Source organism: Microtus pennsylvanicus, chromosome 5 (genome assembly GCF_037038515.1).
Source record: "Microtus pennsylvanicus isolate mMicPen1 chromosome 5, mMicPen1.hap1, whole genome shotgun sequence".
In the NCBI taxonomy this organism is placed as follows: Eukaryota; Metazoa; Chordata; class Mammalia; order Rodentia; family Cricetidae; genus Microtus; species Microtus pennsylvanicus.
In genome coordinates, this window is record NC_134583.1 from 84,134,645 (window position 1) to 84,157,829 (window position 23,185).

Sequence of the window (23,185 nt, forward strand, 5' to 3'; positions counted from 1 at the left end):
CTTGTTTTGTCATCAGAGGCTTTCCTTGGTTCAGGTCACTTGGGCAATCAGAGTAGGGCTCCAGGAAGTAGATGGCACCGAGTGAGGGTCCCAGGAGGCTGAGATTCCTAGCTCAGGAAGAGACCTGTTGCTTCCCTGGGGCCTCCAGCCTGACTGGCCCTTAGTGAGAGGGAGGGTCTGCAGAAGGAGCTGCGGGCTGCTCCCCGCAGCCTGGCTCCCGACCACCGGCTAGCTTTATACCCAAAATAATTACACGGAAACTATATTCATTTAAACACTGCATGGCTCATTAGTTCCAGCCTCTTATTGGTTAATTCTCACACCCTGATTAACCCATTTCTAATAATCTGTGTAGCACCACGAAGTGGTGGCTTACTGGGAAGATTCTAACCTGTGTCCATTTTGGAGAGGAGAGCTATGGCGTCTGCCTCACTTCCCTTCTTCCCAGCATTCTGTACTGTCTACTCCATGCACCTATGTTCTGACGGATCAGGCCAAGCAGTTTCTTTATCCATTAACCAATGAAAGCAACACATAGAAAGAAGACCCACCTACATCAAGGGTCCCTCAGGAATAGAGCCACAGAGCTGAGTAAGTTTGAGGCCATCAAGTGTCATGAGCCATGAGACATGGCTGCAGGGATCCAGGATGTTCCTTCTTGGTCCCAGTGTATGACTCCAGGACACCTCTAACCAGAGCACTAAGATCACTCATACAACATCAAGGTCAGGGTCTACCAAGTGGAAGTGACGGACAGGGCTCCCAGTGCCCAGGAGTAGTAAGCCACCTGTATCCAGCACATGTACTCGGTCCTCACAGAGACCTTACCAGAAGCTGCTCCTAAGACGTGATTCTGTCTATTTCATTCTCTGCTCTGGCACCTCTCCTCCCTGAGCCTTGGCAGGATGCTGGCCTGCCAGGTGACTCCCCACATCAGTGCCAAATGCTTGGCCAAAGCTGGGTGGACACGAGTGTGCATGGTTATGACCTTCTGCCAGAACCTCCTGCCAGGCCATCTGCTCCAACACAAGCCTGTTGGGCTTTGGGGGAATCCCAGGCTTTGGACCAGCGGGGTCAGGATGAGTGGGCTATGAACAGGACACCTTGCTTCTATAGCCTCCCTTGTGCCCATGAAACTGTCCTCTCAGTGCCAGTCCGTGTGTTGATATTTTGTATAAATGGGATTTCTGAGCTCATTATAATGAATCAACTCACAGGACAGAGGGGCCTGCAAAGCTGCATTCTGAAGGTGGCCAAGAGCTCTACTGGGTGTCCAATCTCCAGGTCATGTTACCTTTTCCTTTTCCCAGAAGCCTTGGTACTGGTCTTCTGGATCCTGCTGGTTGGGTGATGTCCGCTTCAGGATTATCCATCTACAACCATGGAGCTCTAGGCTGAGGTTTTGAGACAAAATTAGATGCCATACCTTGGCTGGCATGAGAGCATTTAGGGTAGATTGCCTCCCCAGCTGACCTCAGGGCTCAGTTTCTCTAGGTAGAGCAAAGACTAGACCTGGTCTCCCTACTGTCACACTCAGCACACTGTCTGCTGCCCAGTGGTTTCTGTGGGACCACCATTACTACTACTAAGATGCCCCCCCCCCCAGGCTTTACAAAGTAACTCTGGGGAGCTGAGTGGTCTGTAGTTCAATTGCTTCCTTGTGATTGTCTCTCCTCTGAGTGACCCGTTGCAGGCTGCCACTGTTTGGTCCCTGTTTTTCTCACTGGCGCCCTCTGCTGTCAGCTTGTCTGAGTGTCATTTTAACTCCTGCATAGGAAAAATTCCAGGTCGGATGATCAAGAAAGTCCGGGAGTGTGGGGCTTCTGGTAGCAAGCAGATCTGCATTGAGGGTGTAGGTTAGGAGAACCACTCACCTAATCTGTCCTAACAGAGCCCAGTGATCCACACTAGCCCATATCCTCGTCATCAGTCTCCACCCCCTAACACCCCCCAAGCCTTCCACCACCATGCCTTGGGCGGGGTGTGTGTGTGAGGGACCCTGCCTAGCTAGAAGCATTGCCTGTTCCAGGTCTGTGGTCCTCCCATGTAGAGGGATGTTAGGGACCACCCTGCACTCCTTCAGAGGGTGACAGTGCCCAAACCCTAGAGATAGGTGTGGCTACCTGTTCCTGGAGGAAGAGATAGTCAACTAGATTGTTCATCTAGTCAACTCTCTGTTCTTGGTTCACCCTCATATGAAAAACTCAGCTCTCCCTTGTCAAGGTCACACTCTTTGGTCACATCATTGGAGGTTTGTACCAGAGAAGACAGTGGGACCAGAACAAGCTTCTGCCAGGGATGTTGGCCACAAGCTCTTGGTGACATTTTGTGAAGACTGTAGTCTTAGAGCCCAGGGCTCTGTTAGAATATTGATGTGTTACTGGGGTTGAGTGCCATAGAACAAGGGGGTCTATCTGATGACAGTTGCCCTCGACTGAGTGCAGACATAGTAAGCAGCCTGGATGTGTTTTCACCCCGTTGGGGTAACTGAGGCTCATACATTGCACAATAGCTTGGTGGATAGGGATTCCTTAAAAATCTCTAGAATGGGGCCCAGAAGAGAGCAAGAAAGACTTGAACTTGATGTAATGAAGGAATTTCCCAAATATGGCTGAACTACGAGAATGTAGACATATGGAGGTGTCTGTCTGTCTGTCTATGGGGACGTGTCAACCCAGTGAACCACCTGCTACTCCCGAGTAGGCAGTGCCCACTTTCTCCAGGGAGGCCTGAGCCTGAGGAGCCTGCTGGGCCAGAGCAGTCCTGTGTGGAGACATCTCTAAGAGACACAAACTGTGCGTGACCCCACCTCATGCTGGAGAACCATGGGTGTCTTCAGCGAACAATCCGCGACAAGCATGTGCCTGCCGTGCAAGCCTGTCCCTACCACACATTCTAAATATAGTCTCTAAGGCATCTTATCATGGGGCCTGGGGGAGCAAAGCTGGGCGTGGCCAACCGCCCAGGGACGTAACACTCTAGTAGTGACTGGGCCTGGCATCTCCACTCCCTAGAAGAGTGGCATGCCTTCATACTCACAGGCCATTGGTTCTCTCCTGAGCTCTGGGCCCTGAGACCTTGGGATAGACCACTTACTCCCACCAGGCCTCCTGGCTGCCTTTGCTTTCCGCAACCCTGGCTCCTGGCTCCCCCAGGGGTGCGCCTTCCCTGGAGGCTTCGAGGTGGGTGGGTGGAGACCTATGCTTTGTGCCCTGTTTTTCACTTACTGCTTAGTGCTGTGCGACTTTAGGAAGGGCACAAACCCTTGCTGATCTTCCCTCCCTTTCCAATCCTTCAAATAAAGGACAGACTGACCACCTTTAGGCGCATGCTGAGTTGACAGGAAAACATGAGTTCCTAGTCGGCTCATTTCCACCTTCCCATATCTGAGGCCCCTGGTTCATATCCTGTGGGGAGCCCCATGGCCTGCACACATGTTCCTCAGAGAGCCCCGATCTGTTGTGCACTATTTGCCAACTGAATTCTTGAGTCCTGGCTCCACATATGCTATCCAGCTGGGGTAGCCCCAGGGGCCCTTCGGACTGAGAGCCAGCTGCTTCAGCCAGGTGCTGTGGTTTGTGACATAGCAGTCATGTATGTCTGATCTAGTGGTGGATTCCACAAGGCTGCAGACCTTTAGACACATATTCTCCACCAGACCATTGCAGGCTTGCTCTGAGAGAGAGGTCAATGCATTGTCCATCACAGGCTCCCCAAGCCTCAGATACAGCCACTAATCCGGAGGGGCTGCAGTGCCCCCAGCTCTTCCTCCAGCCTTGGCCAGTGCTCCAGCCTTTCTGCTGTGCTCACACTATCTGAGCACAACCCCTCCAACCCCCATCCTAGCCTTCTAGTGCTCCAAAGAGGTGTGTGAGTGTGTGTGTGTGTGTGTGTGTGTGTGTGTGTGTGTGTGTGTGACCAGCGATCAACCCCAATAGTTCCTCTTCTACTGTCAATCTTAATTTTTGAGGCAGGATCTTTTTGTTGGCCCAAGGCTTGCTGGTTAGGCTAAACTAGCCGGCCACTGAGCCCCAAGGACCTGCCTGTCTCTACCTCTCCAGTGCTGGGATTACAGGTACCTGTCACCATGCCCAGCTTTTTTTTAATTTGGGTTCTGAGGGTTAGACACTGTGGACCAAGTACTTTATTGATCTCCTTGGCCTCCAATAAAGGTTTCAAATGATAGTACATATGGTTGATTAACCTTTTGCCAAGGATGGTCTTTATCTATCCTCATACTAAGCCTGAAAAGAAGTACCAAGATGCTCCCCAAGAGGCATATCGGTGACAGCAGGGTAACACTCCCGACTATTCTTGGGGGCTCTGCTGAAGTAAGTTTAGGATTCTAAGTTCTGGGGAAATTAAAAGGTGAGCTGTGGACATGTGTTATCAAGATAGGACCTAAGCTTGGGATGCTGCCTTGCTTGCCATGTGGCTTGGCGGGGGTGGGGGAGGCAAGGTTCTGTGGGTCCCACATGGGAGTGTTACTGGGAGGACAGGTCCAATGTCAGGTATTGCTCTGGGTGCTGGGGGACACTGGGTCCTGGGCAGGGACTCCAAAATGAAAACCATGTGTTCTTGTTGCTAATTAGCGTAGCTGAATAGAGGGTGGCTATGAAGTTTCATTGCCTCTCTTTGGTGGCCTGGTGGCCTCTTCTACAGGCTTCAGAGGGGCAAAGGTGGGACAGCTGAGCAATCAGGCTTTGTGCTTAGCCATGTATATGACACTGTTCTCCTGCCATCCTTACATCTGTCAACTGGAGACAGCCACTGAGGACACTCATCTGCTCATGACCTGTGCCGATGGCTTGGCCAGCAAGTTATAGGCTCAACCCTGTGTCTTGCACTGACCCAAGTCAGAGGCTGTGAAGGGCTTGGCTCATCTGGAGAGGCAGAGCAGGCAGCCAACTGGGCTCCCCTGGAAGAGGGCCTGAGACTTCCTCTCAGCTCAGTTAGTTGCTCAGTTAGTCAGCAAACTCCATACACTGTCTTTGACCTGATGCTGGGCTTTCTAAAGGAGTGCCAGCCAATGGGACCCCACTGGGCACTAAGGGCTTCTCTACTAGTAAGGAAGATTTTCTGGAAATCAATGGGTGGGAGGGAGCCAGACACAGATACCTGGGATGTTCATTTCTCTGGACTCTTAAGATGCCTGAGAATGCTGTCTGGGGCACAGGGTGCACTAGCGTGCGCTGGAGGTACCTACTTCATGGTCCTGGAGGAAGTGTGTGGGCAGAAGACTTGGGGACTCTGCAGAGTCAGGTGGATGCTCTGCTTTTCTGGGGTTTCTGGGCCAGATCCTGGAGAGAGTGTCATCTGATGCTGGAGGGGCAAGGCAGATCTCAGTGCTGGGCAGGGTTAATCTCCTGTTGGATCTGCAGTTGCCAGACCAGCACATTAAGGGGCTCTGAGACAATGGGTTGGAAATCTTACCTCCCAGCAGGTAAGGTCACTGCAGATGGTATTTCCTACCAGAACCTTGTAATGAAATGAACTAGGTCCTGAGCCAGGCCTAAAAAGGTCTAGAGCCAGTGTGATCTCAGGCCTGGGAGCCCTGTCCATAGGCAAAGGCTTCAGACTGAGAACAGGCACTTCAGTGAGGCAGGTTGGGCTGACCTTGTATAGGGCTGAGATATAGGGACTGTACACCTGGTCTCTGGGTCTCCCTAGCTTTCATATACAGCATCTCCCACCTACAGCTCGCAGGCATTGTGTGGCCAAACACAGGTATGAGTGGGGCCCCACACAGAATGATGGACTTATTTAAAACCTTGTAAGATTTCTTTTTGCTTATCAGCCCCATAGCAGTTTGAACCAGCTGTAAGCCTGTGGTTTCCCTGGCACCAGAACCTGATTTCGATGCTGATCTCTTGATCAAGAATTCGTGATCTTCTGAGAATCACCGTTGATGGGTGACTTGACGTAGGTTAGAGGATGACTCCCAAACCCCCCTCCTCCTGAAGCTGGTGTGACCTCGTGTAGAAAAAGCTCTGCTGAGGATGTACAACCATCATGGGGTAGTTGGTACACCCCAAGCCAAGGTCAACTCTCTTCCCAGAAGGTGCCCAATGAGATCTGAGAGAGAAGGACGTGTCCATTCAGATGGAGGAGTCAAGGTAGCCCAGGACAACATGTGGGACGGGGTGGCTCCCCCATTCTGAGCACTGTGGCCCGAGTAGCCAGGTTGAGCTTACTGTCCATGTGGCCTTGTATGCATCCTATACCGGGCTTGCTGGCAGCCAGCCTAGCCTAATTGGCAAGCCCCATGTCCCAATGAGAGATTTATTTCCAAAACAAAATGGATGGCTCCCAAGAAACAGAACATGAGGCTGACCTCTGGGCCTTAATCTCCCTGCAGATGACTGTCTCTTGTTGTCCCCAGTCCAAAGGGGACTTCTGAAGATGTATAGATGGCCTAAGCCTGAGACCAGCCATCACTCACCTAGCACTGCTCACCCTGGGACTCCTACTCAGCACTTTGATAAGGGACATTATATTATGCCCAGCCTCGGGCACACATTGGGCCTTCAGCATGCACTGAGATGTGTACCTTCAGGAGGTGGCCGGGCCCAGGCTCTACCCTGAGCAGCATGTGGGAGGGGCTGTCATGACCAAGCGGTAGCCTTGAAGTCTTCCAACCCTGCCAACTCTATCCAACTGATATTTGCTGTTGGTACCATCCTATGTGCTGATCCTTCCTGGAATAACCTTAAACAAGCTGTCTCCTCTGAAAGTCCAGTATCCTGGACCATGTCCACGTCCAGCCTGAAGCCAGGCAGCTGGAAGTCTAGGCAATGATGAGGGTGGGCGGTGGGCAGTGAGTGAGTAGGGTCCCTCTCTAGGCTTCCCTTCCCAGGCAGCATATTTGGGGGATAGATTGGAATCTCTCCAAGGAACTCCCTAGGGAACACTAGCACACTCCCTTAGACAGGGCTTGGGGCTCATACAGCAGAATTTAGTCTGTGGGGTGTTATGCATACAAAAGTTCATTGTACCTTTAGGTTTTTAGTTCTGCCAAGAAGCCCACTGAGCATTTATTTATTGGTCTGTGGGGAGCCATCCCCAGGGGGCCTTTGAATGTTGATAGCTTCAGCTACAGCCCGTGGCCTGTGTGTTTGACCAGCTCATGTTCCATTGTCAAAGCAATTTGCCTGGTTTTCTTTTGTAATTTGGATGTGCACGTCTCGTGCATGCATGGGTGCACCCAGAGAGGTCAAAAAAGAGTATCTGGTCCCCTGAAGCTGGAGTTAAAGGCAGTTGTGAGCCTCCCAACATGGGTGCTGGGAACTGAAACTCTGGTCCTCTGGAAGAACAACAAGTGCTCTTAGCCACGGATCCATCTCTCCAGGCCCTGGTTTTCTTTCTTAAATCTATTTTAGTCATGATGAAGCACAAGTGCTGTCTGTGGATGTATACTTTTGTCAGAGGTGTGACGCTCACTCATAGAATGTGTGGCCATTCCCACCTCTAGAACTATCTTTCTAGACTGAAACTGCTCCCAGCCCCTGGCTCCCAATTCTGTCTTCTGTTTCTGCAGATCTGGTAACTCCAGGGGCCTCTGAAGAGAAGCTTCCTGAAGTATGTGTCCTCTCATCCCTGGCTTATCTCAACAAGTGTCTTCAAGGTCCACCCATGCCTGGTGACCTTTTGTGTATGACATTTCCAACCCCCTCCAAACTAACAATACTTTCAGGGCACTTTACGCTATTATCATGCATGCAGATATAAGGACTCAGGGTCTCCTGAGATGTTTCAGTGTTACATTTTAGGTCCTGGGGATTTGATGATGGCTAGGCTGAAGGTCAATCTTTCTGGAACAGACCCTGTGTGTATACAGAGCATAGTCCTTCACAATGGGATGATGAAGGGCTGTGGACTGGGGACAGTATCACTATCAGGCTATGCTGGGTGGGTCTGGTACCCAGGGTTCTAAGCCTAGCCCTGGCTTCTCATGGATCAGCTACTGGCCAGGGACCTGGTATGTATGGAGGAGATCTGAGTCATAGCCCCAATTTGCCATAGCTGGCTTGTGCATGTCCCTGTCCCTTGTACCCCTATGCCTCCTGCTGGGGCAGCCACGTGGTGCTGGCTGGATGCCGTGTTCTGTGTTCCCAGGGCACCTGGGCACAGAGATATTGAAGTGATGTCCGATAAGGTATTGGCCGTCCCTCAGGGCTGGGCTGCGGTCACGGCTGATGAGTTGATTTAGAGCAAGTAGAAAAAGCAGTCTATTGTTCCCAGGAACCCCCTGTTTCATACCCTGCACAGTGAACTCTCTTAGGAACATGCTAGTTTGTGTCCAGGGACACAGGCATTTTCCTGGGCCTTAGTTTGCCTTGCTCCTGGTAGGCAAAGTGGAGAGGGCATCTTATGATTGATGGCCTGACCTTGTGGTTCTGGGGTAACAAAGGTAGGGTAGAGGGATGGTGGCTGTCCTATAAAGGCAGGAAGGGGGTGGGCAGCTGGCCTGTGAGCTCCCCCAAAGGCAGAGATCCTTGGTGTGGTCTTTCTGAGGCTGCCAGCCCCACCCAGGACAGGAACAGATAAAGTAGCAAATAAGATAATATTCATTTTTATCGGGAGTAGATAAAAAGTAAACTATGCCGTATAACCCTTTCTCGGGCAGCACAATGTGTTCAAATATTTGAAGAACTGTTTAGCTTTCGGAATACTTGAAGGTAAAAGGCAGCCAGCACGTGGGGGCAGATTGCCACCATTGTCCCCAACCTCAAGGTTCCTGGGCAGGACAGCTTGGGCTAGTTGTGGTGGGTGTGTCACCTAGCCTCTGCCACCCGTCTGGAGCAGAGGTGGTTTTCTGTCTGCACTGGGCACTTAGGTGTTCTGCACCTCTACCCCGGGGTTGATCTGTGTGTCCAGACCTTTCCTACTGCCAGGTGGGAGTAGTCAGAGAGTAAGGGGCCTTCCACACAGCCCCCTTGTTCTGATACCTCTTCCAGGCTGTTGAAATTTTCTAACCACAGGCTGCAACTGCTGCTGCCCTTCTGGGATCCTGAGCCTCCTGCAGTCATGGGCAGAGTGGCCCATGGCAGCCATTCCTCCTTCCATAGCCTATTTGAAGGTCTTTACTCCCTTGCTACATATAAGCTCTCTGATTTTCAAGTTCTGTAGCTATTGTATCCCATCTTGGAGCCAAGGCTACCTTACAGGGTTTGAAAGACTGAGTTGTTACCCTAATAGTGAAAGAATCAAAATTCCATTAAGAACAACATCATTGTCACCTCCATGGCTCAACTTGAGTGACCTAAAGATCCCCAGGAACCTCAGAAATAGCTGGATTTCAACACAGTAACACTGTGACCTGTGAGGTTCTTGTGGGACTGGTGGTACTCTCTGTCAAGCCTTGGTCAGGTGATAAGTGAGTAGACCTGGCCACATAGTGCCCTGAGAGGATTTCTTGACATTGGGCCTTAAGGTGCTCAAGGGTAGCAGGAGGTTTTTATCATGTGTGGCGACACCAGGAGTTTGGGGGCTTCTCAAAGACCTTGGGATAAAGTTACCACCTCAGTTCTAGGTGTTGAGCCCCTGAGGTATGTACTGTGCTGTCAACTGTAGCTCTATGAGAGGGTGTCTCTAAGCTCATACTGGGTCAATGGGGAATCTGAAGTGGGGGCTACTTGGCTTTTTCACTGTGGAGGGGCGGCCAGAAGGGGCTGTGTCTCTTCATGCTGGTCCCTCTTCAGGCTCCACGTGTAACCAATGGTCTGGGGTGGGGCATCTATTCTACTTTCTGTTGTCGAGGGATGAACCCAGTCCCACTTCCCTGCCTGCTGCAAGTCAAAACAACTCACACCCAGGATTAGCAAGGCCCCACTGTGTGATGAGTCACTCTGAGAAGAGAGCCTAGCCAGAGGGGAACCGAGTCCGCAAAGGCCTCAAGGGGCTCAAGAAGCACTTGGGAATCCATGACGAAGAGCCAGACCTCTCCAGCAGGCCTAAATGGAGGTCTAACCTGTGGATGGGCAGCAGAGAGGTGCTCACCTCACCCAGTGTTTGCTGTGCCCGTAGGAGCCAAGGCTTCCTGATGACCCATGTGGCTGGTTCATCTCACAGAGCCTTTCATGGTCAATGCCATACAGTTACATTCAGGAGTCAGACATGGGCATAACAATCAGCGTGGTTACTGCTGGCCAGGAGGAACACAACTGGGGGACCTAGGAGGACCTGGTGTCCTATTGTGTTGCCCTGGGAGGGTCCTCAGGGCTGAGGCAATGTGGAGAATGGATGAGAGAAAACAGTCTCTGGTAGCAGCACTGGGTGCCAAGGTGTTAGAGATTGGCTACATCCAGAGCTCTAGGCCTGTGAGGAATGCACGGTGGGAGAGAAGGCCTCAGTCTGTGGAGTGGCAAGGGCTGAAGCCCACTTAGGGGTTCTTCCAGGGCAAAATCAGATGTGTGCTCCAGGTGAGCATCCTGGGGTGGATGGTGGCCAGGGATCAGTGCCAGCTGAAGCTATTGCCTACCATGACACGAGGTTACCATAGGTGCAGTGAGAGGTGCAGAAGCTTGGTATTGAATAGAGGTGTGTATGTGTTGGGGTACTGAGATCTCTGTATACCAGGTCCTATGCTAGGCACTTGTTCCAAAGACGTTCACTGACTGGGGGTGACTGCAGGCACTAGGGCTTGGCAGAGATGCTTCGCCTCAAGTGTTGTGATTGAGGTGGCACAGGGGGACAGAGCGGGTACTAGAGTAACTTTGCACATGAGATGGGACCACTTGTAGGAGCCTGAGTCCTTGCCTCCAGGTAGGGCAGTGGCAGCAGGTCCTCAAGACCTGGAAGGAGGGACTAGGAGCCAGGACTAGGTCCACTGCCGTATCACACTAGGCATGATGTGGGGGAGATGAAGGTGGAGTGGGCATCTGGGCTGGGGTAAAGAGGAGACTGGGATGTTCTCTGCATGGGGGAGTAAGCGGTCACAACAAATGAAGTGTCTGTCATGGGGGAGGCTTTGACCTAGCAGGGCAGGTGGAAGGGGGGCAATGGGTAGCAAGTGGGGCCCTTGGCTCTGTCAGTCCTCCAGGCCTCTAGTGGTGGCTCCAGAGGCCAGGATTGGATGGACTCAGTCTTGCGAGGTGCGGGAGATCTGAGCTGTGCCTCACTCAGGAAACTCTGTGGCCGAGTCAGGCCATTGCTGCTGCATGACCTCTGGGAGGCTGAGGCTGGTGGCCTGGGTTTTATTGAGAAAACGGGATATGGGATTGGTAGAAGGTGTGTGAATTCCTTGATGTGGGCAGGGGTCTGTGCTGGGGCCCGGATGTCTCTGTGTATGGCTTCTTTGTCTTCCCCTCTTGTAACCCTGGGACAATGTGTCAGTTCCCCACTTCCATTCTGATCCCCAAGAATCTGCCATGATGGCATACAGAGTCTTTGGAGCACCCCCCTCAGCATCTCTCTTTCTGCTACCTTGTTCCTCAAGTGGGAGAAACTTTGAAGGCCACATTGGATGGTGACACCCAAGGATGGGAAACTCAGTGGAAGAGAGACTTATCTTTCAGTGCCCTTGGAATCAGAGCAGGTGGAAACCATGGCCTCCGTGTGATAGCGTGCCTTCTGGGTGCCCTCAGGGTACAGGTAGTGGCTGTGCTTGGCCCTTTTTTCTTAGGTCTCCCCGTTAACTGAGGGAGTGTACCCTTCTGAACTCCTGGGTGTGAAGGGCCCCCAGTGTCTAAAAATGGCTTTTTTGGGCTTCAGTTGTACACCAAAGTTCTTGGACACTCTGAGGCTGAACCACCAAGCCTCCTAGGAGACCCTGACCCATTGTCTGCCTCCCCATGGCCATGGCCACAAGGCTATGTGACATTTCTGTGGATTGGCTGCTGGTCCAGAGCAGTCAGGTGACAGATGATCTTGGGATGGGATGGGGTAGTCACAGAGTGTGGCATTTTCAAGGTCTATGTACACTGAGACACCAAGCTGGGGTCAGTCCTCATGATGGTCAGTGGCCTCTATTCTATGTACCCTATGTGTGAATGCACTAACTGAGGTATACTTGGAGTTGCTAGCACCAAAGATCTTGCATGTGGGGTGTCGGGAAGGAGGGCGGTGGCAGGGCAGCTGGATCAGGCACTGACTATATATCCCCTGTCCTCACAGCTTCCTCATTGTTCTGGTCTGCCTCATCTTCAGTGTCCTGTCCACTATTGAGCAGTATGCCGCTCTGGCCACCGGGACCCTCTTCTGGATGGTATGTAGGCACCCAGGGCCATCAGTAAATGCCATCAGTGCGAATGGAGGAGGTGAAGGAGGGCTGGGTAGAGTCGCGTCAACCCTGGTCTCCACCACCCTGGTACTGGGGTATCAGATAGGGCAATTCCCCTGCATCCATGCCTGCCAGGGCTCTGGGCTGTGTGTTGAGGGCAGGATGAACATAAGGGACCTGGAGCAGGTAGTCAGAAAGGCCTTTGTATGGGGAACTTCCAAAGTGGGCCCAGAGGCAAGACAGGAGGAAATGGGCACCATAGCACTGAGGGGTGGGGGGCGGGGGGCAGTGCCTAGGGCTGAGTGATTCTTGTGTGTGTTACTACTGATTCATGAGCCCTGCAGGTGTTCCAGCCAAGAGTCTACCCCTGTCATCAAGGTGGGACCCCACTTCAGCCCAGGAGACTTTCGTGCATCATTCCTGGCAGGACCACCATGGCAGTCCTAGTGGGCACCACAACTACCTTGGTACATAGCTTGGGTCTCTGTAGTAATATGAGCGGCGGGGCTGCGTCCCCGGCACACCGGCCGCCTGGCTAGCTTATGCCCTGAAATAGCACACAAACTGTATTCTTTTAAACACTGCCTGGCCCATTAGTTTCGGCCTCTTAACCCATTTCTAATAATCTATGTAGCACCACGAGGTGCGCTTACCAGGAAAGATTCAGCATGTCTGACCTGGTGGCTGGCTGCATCACCGTCTGCCTCAGAGAGCAGAGCTATCGCGTCTGCCCGGGAGAGGGGAGCATGGCGTCTCTGAGCTCACTTCCTCTTCCTCCCAGCATTCTGTTCTGTTTACTCCGCCTGCCTAATTTTCTACCTATCAGGGCCAAGCAGTTTTCTTTAATTGACCAATGAAAGCAACAGATAGAAATATGACCTTCCCACATCAGTTCTCCTCTGCAGGCCAGGCTTGGGACATATCTCCCACGCCCCCGTCCCAGCATAGAGTAACATGTGGAAAGTTTGAAGAGTGGAATTCCCAAACACCAGGGTCTAGTCACACTCTCTGAGGAGCCTGGGGACTGTCCTGTGTGATCTACAAAATGTGAGAGACTTGGGGACTGTCCTGTGTGACCCTACCCTATGTGAAGACCCAACTGTGCCTTCAGGATACTGTGTAGTGCATGAATCCACATGCTCCAAGGGGCCGAAGGACTGTTTATCTGGCAGCTGTGAGCCCTGGGACAGGGCCAGGGTCGGATATTGCAACTGAGGCAGACCCTGTCTGGCAGGGCTGTCCAGAGCCTGGAGCCAGTTGCCATGACAGCAGAACACCAGTGCATCACCACTCACTGTTGGGCCAGATGTGAGGCCAAGTGCACTTTAGAAACAGTGCCGATGCAGTTATGATGCTGCTGGGAAGGCCGGGCAGCATGGCTGTGGGCACAAGATGATGACCGGTGCTAAAGCCTAGAAGGGCGCAGCCTAACGTCTTTCTGCTTGTGTGCATTTGTGTTTTCCTCTTGTGATAGGATGTTCCCGATCCTAGTAGGGAGCAATGATCACAGATAGCCGTCCTTCACCTTAGGTGTTTCTCAGTTCCCTCTGTCAGCTGGGAAAGTTTGTCTTGCTAGATCTTGAGTCACAGTGATTGCTGCCCAGTGGCACACATATTTCATGTGTCAACTTTATCTTTCCTTTATTGCTTCTAGATTTTGAGCCACAAGAAATATTTCTTTCCTGGGTCGTAGAGGTCTCTGTTTCTGGCCTGAATGTGGTGTCTTCTTCTCTGGGTTTGAGCAGTCATGGTGATACTGCCAAATGGCTTTGGGAGTCTCCACCAGAGTGTGGGCAGGCACTGCTCCGTCTTACCCCTAACTTTCCAGCACAGAGTGCCAGTTACCCCAAAGACCCCCTTTCCCCCCACCATAGGATGTGTATCTTCACTGTAGCCCAAATCAGACATGGAGCTTGCCTGGAAGTACCAAGTTCTTCTCCACAGGCCACCGGAGGGTTCATCTGGCCGGGATCCTGCACCCTGTAGTAGGATCTGTAGCATATTTCAGCCCCCCCCCAGCCTGAAAGTCAATGCATACAACCCAGGATGCACCCCATGTTCACTATGCTGGGGATACCCACATGGCTGTGGTGCCAGGCAGTGGTGTACCTGCCTCTGTGGGGGTCACTGGTGGTTTTGCATGTGGTTTAGGCAACTGCTAACACGGACAGGCACATTATTGAAAGTTGTAGTCACTAGAGGGTGATTTCTGATACTTTTCACTGTGGGCCTCAGCCTGTGATGTGCCTGTACCTATGATCACTGGGCTTCAAGTGTGGGTCAGTTCCTTGGACTTTTCCAAAAGCAACATCCAGTCAGTACACAGTACACCTGTTCTTAGCTGGTTCCATTTGACTGGCAGGAAGGATGCTATCAAATATTTTTGTTTTGTTTTTGTTTTTCAAGACAGTATTTTTCTGTAGGCTTGGAGCCTGTCCTGAAACTCACTCTTTAGACCAGGCTGGGCTCAAACTCACAGAGATCTGCCTGTCTCTACCTTCTGAGTGCTGGGATTAAGGCGTATGCCACCACCCCCTGGCTGTCAAATCTTAGCTGGCATCTCTTTAGATGTGTTGGTCAACCAGCCTCATTTTCCTGAGAGATACCTCTCAGTCCCAGAATATAAGCTTTCATGACCTGTCCAATGGAGCTTTTCTATTTTGTTGGGGATTTTTACAGGACCCTTACATCCTTTCATGCGGCAAGAGGGCCCTGGGTTCCTTGGTCTTATGTGTGATGATATCCATATAGGTTTTTCTCAGGATTGTTCCCTTGCCTACTACAGAAATGGCTGTCACACAGGAAAGGCCTGGTCTCTGACTGTGTTGTGAGAGGACATAGCATCTGGTGGCTGCTGAAGGGTATGGCCCAGGTTCCTCCCCAAGGAGCTAGGGTTCTGGAGTCCTTGGCCTGGGACTTGGTCTGGAGAGCCTGGGCCAACAGTCCCTGATTGTTCCCATATTGAGCAGGGCCTGACTGTCAGGACATTCCCCTGGAAGGTCTCCAAGCACACATTTGTGTATGCATTCATGAGAATGTGTTCACACAAGCATGTACCCGTGTATTCAGATGGACACCTTCCTGTATACAGCTGTGTCTCTAAGCATGTGTGTGTTTGGCCTGAGTACATGTGTGAGAGGACATTTACATGTATTTGATTTCGTGTCTGCCTGTGCATACCTGTGTACCTATTCATACTGATTTGTGCATCTGCAGCTATGTTCATGCCTATGTGTAAACAGTGTTTTCATATGTAACTATATGTTCATGTGTCAATATGTGTCTTTTTGTGTGTGGACTCATGAATACATGCTCCATTCCTCATCTGGTAGCTCCAGACTTGGGGTGATTGTCACCCCTCTCTCCCATCCACAGTAACTTCTGACTTAGGCGCCCTCTCCTGGTGGCCTCTGCTGCCTCTCTCGAGCCAGGCTCTTTCTGCGGCCTGTACACCATCTGGTGGCTACTCTTGGAATTGCACACCACATAGATCCTACTGCCCCAGAGCCAAGGCGAGTGTGGGTGGGACCTTGTGATGTCCACTCCCCCCAATCCCTTCCCTCTGTGTGAGCAGGTCCCTACTCCGAAGGCAGCCCCGCCCCAGTCTATTCTGCTTCCCAGAAGTGGCTCTTTGTCCACTGCAGTGAGGGCAGCGACCTCATTACCTCCTTTGTCCCTTTCCCATTCCCTGGACTCTTCCTGCCCCACAACAACTAGGGAGAGACTTTATAGAACAACCTTAAGTGTCTCGGATGCTCCCTGGGTGGTTTGAGATATTTTCCAACTTCTCTTTCATGGTCCTCAGAGTGCTACACATTTAAGTACCCCCCATCTCCAATCCTCCCCTCCCTCCTCATCACTCACTCTCAACTGCCTCAGGGCCTTTGCACAGGCGCTGTGCCCAGCAGAGTTGATTCTCTGCTATTAGGACTGACCTCTGGTCAGCTCTGCACACTCCCTTCTGGAACACTGCTCTTTTCTGGGCATCCTGGGTCTGACGGGATTCTGTGAGTAGGCTCACATCTCTCTCACACCTTTCCACTGTGCCAAGGAGGCTCAACATTCCAGCTGCTCAAATTTGTATATCCAAAAATTGTATATACACAACCCCCTTCTTGTTAAGTCTTGTTCCCAGGCATGCCCCATAGAGACTCCCCTGAGCCTCAGTTTCCCCATCTGTAAAGTGTAGGGATGAGAATCAGCCTCAGCTTTGACCTTCCCATTTGTCTTTTCCACATTCTTTGTGTGAGTGTACGTGTGTGTGTGTGTGTGCGTGTGTGTGTGTGTGTGTACAGTGCCCACAAAAACCAGAAGAGGGTGTGGCAGATTCCTGGAGCTGGGGTTATAGACGATTGTGAACTGTCCAACATGGATGCCCATCCAAACTTGGAACCTCTGCCAGAGCAGCAAGGGCTTTTAACTGCTGAGCCATCACTCTCTCCTCCACTTTGTAACAAAGCTGTGTCCTCACTTGCCGGCCTCTGGAGGTCATACCTTCTAGGGTTTGAACTGGCTGCGTCTAGAGGCTTCCTTTAGACTCATGGCCACAGATGGTGTTGGAGACAGCAAGGAAGAGGCAGGCATGTGCCCAGCCTAGAGATATGGACAAGGAGAGAAGTGTGTGACTCAAAGAGCCATGTATATGGGATGGTGATATCTTCCAGGAGGAAAGGATGCTTGATGAGAGCGTTAGGTAAGGAGGAGTTGTGTGCTTTAGCAGATGGCCGGCCAGTCGCTCATGGCCCTCAGAGGGTGGCTGTGTCCCAGCCCAGGCAGATATCAAGGTTATGGATTCCAGGCCTCTGGGGTAAGAATGACTGTTGGAGCCCCAGGCGGAGGGACACAGTGTAAAATGCAGGTGATACGTGCAGTGGATGGGAGTGGGGTAAGAAGCAAAGGTTATTTGTTTAAGCCTTGGGGCTAAGGACAAGGCAGCCTCCGCTGGGCTGTGGAGACACCAGGTGGCGCTCTTGTCATACGCATTTCGGCAGCCCTTGGGCCCAGCCCAGAGTGCTGAGCGCAGGAGCCCAAACCACAGCCTGGGGTGCCCCACGGGGGCCCAGGGCGAGGGAACGTTGTGAGGGATTCTGGGAACACATTGGGTAAATGGCGGAGAAGAAGTCACGCGAGGCTGCGTTCCCCAACCCCAGCGCCGATACTCCTGCCTCAGCGCCTGGCTTTAGCGGTGCCAGAGCCCTGTTATCTCAGCAGGGCCAAGGAAGCCAGGCGGCCTCCGAGGGATTAAGCATTCTGCTGAGCCAGGCATATTCCCTGGGCCTGAAAAGCTGTTCTTGGAGAAATCTGGACCCTGCCAGGCCAGGATCTGGCTGGAACTTTGATCATGCGTGTTGTAGGTGTGCTTGGCCTTGAAACCTGTTTGTGGCCCCAAGGAGGGCATCCCCCACCCCAATCCTGCTTCTGAATCCAGAGCAGGCTTCACGTGCATCTGTGGACGTGGCGCACATGTGTGTGCACGCCGTGTACGTGCACGCCTGCTGGATGTGCATGCATGCCGCCAAACCCACCCACCCCTGCTTGCAATAGGAGACCCTGGCCAGGCCCAGGTGCAGGGCTGTTTTTTGTCTCTCAAACCCCAGCTTGTTTTCAAATCCCACACAAAGACAGCTGCATTGAAAAAGTACTAACACAAACTCCAGCTCCGTGAGCCCCGTGGCCCGCATACCAGGGAACTGTCCCGCCATGCCTGCGGTTAAAACCCCTGTGAGCCGCGGCCGGAGGCCTGGGGGATGAGGTCATCTCTCCAGCTTCCTCCCTGACTGTGAGGCTCCCTGGCCCCGCAGGGGCGACCCACCTCCCTGCAGCTGGACCCTTCCTGGCCCGCCCTGGCTTTCTGCAACTCTCTTGGCAGGCCTCAGTTTCCCAGGGGCAAAATGAGATCCTGTGGGCTCTCTGAGTCCTAGAGACAGCCCTCCGTGGGTCCCACTTTCATGTGGAACAAGGTCAGTTCCCTAGGTCCCAGACCCTCGTTCACACTCGGCAGGGCCTCATGTGCTTGCCTTCATTTTCACACCCTTTCCTGCCAGGAGAGACTTACTGGCGTTAAATTCAGCGCCTAGCTTCATGTCTTTCTTTGTCCTGTAGCTGAGCTTTGCCTTGGTTTCGTTTGTTTTCACGCTCTATCTGTTGTAGAGTGCATCCTTATCTCTTGATCTTCTGCTGCCTGGAATTGTAGTTGGTGCCTTGTTTTTTGGCTACGACCCGGCTCAGGTTGTACCTGGTGCGGTGTTGGCATTTGTACTACATTTGGCCGTGTGTCACACTGCCTGGTCTGGTGTCCTGTCTGGAATCTCTTGTGGGGGCATTAACACCACACTTGTCATTGGCTACACGCATGGAAGCCAGTATCTTCACACTGACCCTGTCCCTGAAGACAGTTTGCAGCCGAGGGAAGGAGACTCCTGTAGGTTCAATCACTGCTGCCCAAGGTCAGGAGACCAGTGGGTGACTTGAGTTTTCCATGGACAAACTTAAGGCTGGCTCCCTGTGAGGCTCCAACTCTCTGCTTGGAGAGGTCTAGTTCTTACAACTCCTTAGGGTGTCAGCCAGCTAACCAATGGAGTTCCCGGCTCTCGCCTGGACCCCCTAGAGGGGACATTCTGTCCCTGTGTCCCCAGTGCTCCAGGATCCTACTGTCCTAGCTTATAATTTTCTATTTTACAAGATGCCCCCACCCCATGCACGCAAGATGCCCACCTCTTTGGCTGAGTTGTTTTCTCCTAGATTCATTGAGGCAGAGAATATCTATGAAGCTCCAACTATGTTTCAGGCTTTGGGCTGATGGGACACAGGCTCCAGATTCACACCCCAAACTCACACCAAAGGGCCCTGTGGACGTGGAGGCCAGTCCCTATGGCCATCTGCAAGGAGCACCTGGGGCTGGCGTTGAGGCCTAGCTCTGTGTGTAGCCCCCAGGGCATCTAGAGCTCAGGAGGCATGGGGGGTACTCTCCAGGAATTGCTGGCACTCTCTCCAGGGAGACAGCTGCTCTGTGGTTTGGTCTGTGGGGGGTGTGTGTGGCCTCTAGTCTTGGGAGTGACCTAGGTGAATGGATGGGGCTGGGCTGCTTCTAGGGATCTCAAGGCCTCAGAGCTGCGCAGGAAAGTCATACTGGCTGGGCTCAGAGTTCATGTGTCCTGCCAGGTTTCTAGAAATGCCTGCCATGCTGAGCTGCAGCAAAGCTCTTGCCTCCTAGCTGCCCCTTCGACAGAGACAGATTCTTCCAGAGTCTTTTGTGTATTATTATGTTGTCCATGGGCTGGGGCAGGCATGGTGGGCAGCTCTCCTGGTATCTTTTCTTTTTCAGCTGCTAGAGAATATAGAGATTGCCTGGGAGGCTGAGACCCCACCTATGCTGCTAGGGGCCAAGAAGGGCGTGGCAGAATAGAGTCCACAGGCTTGTGGACTCCGTAGTTTTTGTTTCTGAGCCAGGATAGAGACTATGTGGCCCTTGAAGCTTACAGCAAGTACTTTATGGCCTCTGAGAAGGTGGGCAAGCCCCATTCTGTTTAGCAGGAGAATTTGCAGAACAGTGGTCACTGGTATACTTTGTTTCATTAGTTTTCATTGTTTTGAGACAGTATCTTGTGTAGTCCACAGTGGCTTCCAAGTCAGAGATCCACCTACCTCTGCCTCCTGAGCACTGGGGTGAAAAGCCTGTGCAGACATGCCTGGCAACTCTGAGTGGCCTTGAACTCCTACTCCCCCTGGTTTCACACGAAGCACGTGCAGTAAAATGGTACTTAGATTGCTGTGTCCTGACCCCATGGGCATGCTGCACGGTCCCACACTTCTGTGTTCCCATGTTGACATACAAGACAACTGTACCTTGTTCATGCCACTTTGGATGACTCTCCCACTAGTTGGTTTTCTCTATTCCATCTATGCCAATATTTTTCTCTCTATAAATACATCGTGATGGGGTTTTCCCGAGTCACTGAGATTGTGTCCCTTATCTTTAGAAAGCCAGTGTGTGCCTCTAGGAGACCTTCTGCTTTGTAACAGCCTTGGTTGACTTTAATGGTCAACTCCACACAACCTGGGATCACCTGGAAAGAGGGATCGCCTGCACTGGGCTAACCTGTGGGCACATCTGTGGGTGATTGTCCTAAGTTAATTGATGTGGGAAGACCTAGCCCACTGTGGGCGGCACCATTCCCTAGTCGAGGCTCCTGGACTGAGTAAGAGTGGAGAAATGGAACTGAGCACAAGCAAGCGAGCAAGTGAGCATGCATGCATTCATTTCTCTCTGCTCTTGGCAGTGACTGGGATGTGACCAACTGTTTGAAGTTCCTGTCTTGACTTCCCCACAGTGATTGACTGTACCTTGGAATTGTAAGCTAAAATATGCCCTTTCTCTTCTTCTCCTAAGTTGTCTCCCCCCCCCCCCCAGGATATTTTGTCAAAGCAACAGAAATGAAACTAGGATGCATGGGACATATCTCCTAGGAGGTCACATTAGGATCTGGGGTAGAAATGGCAGGGCAGGCCATCTCTGCCACAGTGTACACAATTGAAAGGCCATGGATTCTAGGTTGTCAGGTTTATGGGGTTTAAACTGGCCACCACCCTGCCCTGTTTCCTTTGCGCAAGGCTTGTATTCTGTAAGAGCAGGAAGGCCAGCATCCTCAGCTGCCACCAGATTTCCTGAACCTCCCAGGCCTTAGTGTGGAGGGTCCTGCAGGACACAGCTCTGGTTTCTGCATTCACTGGGAAGAACCAAGTGTGTAGTGACAAGAATCATCACATATAACGTTTGTTCAGAACACGACAGAATCATGAGAAGCCTGGGGCGGGAGAGAGAGGGAAGTAAAGAAACTATGGGACCCTTCTGGAAGGACACACAATCTATTCCTTACTATGGAGCACGCGAGAATCAGCTGGAGGCTCCTAGGCAGGATTGGGAATGTAGGCAGGGCTGGTCTTCTGGAGGCTCTGTAGGTGGAAAGCCATGACCTAGCTGGCTTTGAAGGTCCTGTTCCACATTGCTCTTCCTTCAGGGCTCATCTCCACATCATTTTCAGGTGACCTTGAGCCCAAAGGAAAAGAGAAGAGGCCTTGGTGTGTGCCTAGCAGCAGGTTCTCATGGCCTCAAGACGACCCCTTGGAGAGTCAGGGAGAGGCCCTGGTTGAAGGTTCCCCATACCCTGACCTGAGTGCTAACCACTTGTCTTCGAGGCCTTCACTGACTCAAGTTATACAACAGATATTGTATGTGCTGTGGATGGAGGGCCAGTCTCCACACTGGATGGCTGCTGAGTCTTAGTAACAAGGCCCAGGTTCTGTATAGAAACATGGGGAGAGGCCCATGTTGTACCAGCTCTCATTGTTTCCTCGTGAGCATGTGGTCAGTGCTGTGCTTAGCATTGCTTCTTGTCACAAGGACCAAACCAATGAGGGGGACCCTCCCCTCCCCATTTTACAGTTCTGTTTTAGTCCTCAAATCTTCTTGGGAGCCTGCCATCCCCATGTCACCCTGGGACCCCAAAGATCATCCTCCTGGTCAGGGAAACTGCAAGGGGTGACTGGGCCAGCACCAGGACACCCCCGTGTGTGTGTGTGGGAGGCACACGCACGCATTTCTGTGTAATGTGCTTGCTCATGACTTCCCAGCCTCCTCCCAGGGCCTCCAGGTATCTGGGTGGTCTTACACTCCCCTCTTTCCCTCTCCTCACCCCCTACTCTCCCTGCCCCCTTCCTAACAATTGTGCTGACTCAGCTCCAGGTTGGTAAGGAACGATAAATCAGCCTGGGTGGCCGTGTGTGGGGCGTCCAGTGGCTCTTTGGGGTCCTGGCTTACGACAGGGTCACATGGGGCTCCCATGTCAGTAGGAAAGACCGCTCTGTGTCAGGAGCTTCTAAAGGAGGACAACTGTTCAGGAACCGAGGATCCTAAGGCAGGCAGGGTCTCATTCACAGACTCCAGGAAGTAGGTGTGGGGGGGAATGGGGGGTTCCCTGGGCACTCTGATCTCTACAGCATGGGGTCTGGCTGGGGCACAAGGAGGCCTCTACTTCCTAGAGCAGTGGGTTCTCTTCCCTGTCTTCTCGACCATCCATCCTTTAGGCCCAAGACAAAAACGTCAGACCTGGGGTAGAAGCTGGCCTGCTGGGGGTGGTTCTCCACTCGGGTTTAGTGGGATTAGAGTGTGCCGGCCAGGGACAGGTGTTTCCTTTATGCTCTGCCTGAGGCTGGGAAGAGCCTCCTCAGCGAGTGCCGCATGCGGTGGGGGTCTCCAGTTCAGAGTAGCTGGGGGGTGGCAGGGTTTTGTTAGGCCCTTGTTTTTACATCTGACCCTGGCCAGCTGGAGCGCCTCGCTTTAAGTACGGGCTAACAGCTGACATAATATAGTGGGGTGGGCTGAGCAGGCCGCCCTGGCACCCCCTCTCCAGTGGGGCGCCCGGGGGCTGTTTGGGGACTGTGTTGGGGGTGAGAGGATGAGCCGCAGGGCCTCATGGCTGAGGGGCACAGCTCGGTGGTGGAGCCCGCCAGCTGTCTGCCTGGATGAGCGGGGGCTGCCTGAGTGGCGCGGGCTGGGGCCCTGAGTGTCCCCCAGGGCATCACACTCAGACGGGCTCCCATCACGTTCTTGGCCTCCCAGGGTCACTCAGAACGAAAACCAGAGGCCCAGACTGTGTGCTATTGAAGCATGTCATTGTGTGACTTTGCAGGTGGGAGGGAGGGAGGGGGCTGGGGGCAGCCTCTTAGGGTCGAGAGGCACACTTGAGCACCCAGGCCCCCTGGCCCCTTGCTTTTTTGAGCTGACCGGTGAAGGAAGGCTCCAGCAGCAGCTTCAGTAGACTCTCTGTCTCCTGGCGATGAGGCTGCATGGCGGCTGGGGACTCTGCGTAGAACAAGTGGGGTTTTGGGGCTGGGAGCTGGGGGCCCGGGTTGGGCTACGGCAGCCGTCTTCAATAGCTGTGGGAGGTGCTCTGACCCAGAGGCCAT

At 52.6% G+C, this 23,185-nt stretch overlaps 1 protein-coding gene across 1 annotated transcript in view; it reads left to right on the forward strand.

Annotated features, from left to right (window-relative positions):
• Positions 1 to 23,185, forward strand: part of Kcnq1 (potassium voltage-gated channel subfamily Q member 1) — a 320,601-nt gene that overhangs the window by 30,882 nt on the left and 266,534 nt on the right. Inside the window, exon 2 of the mRNA XM_075972864.1 lies at positions 12,115 to 12,205. Within this exon, the coding sequence (XP_075828979.1) occupies positions 12,115 to 12,205 (91 nt within the window). The remainder of the gene's footprint in view (positions 1 to 12,114; positions 12,206 to 23,185) is intronic.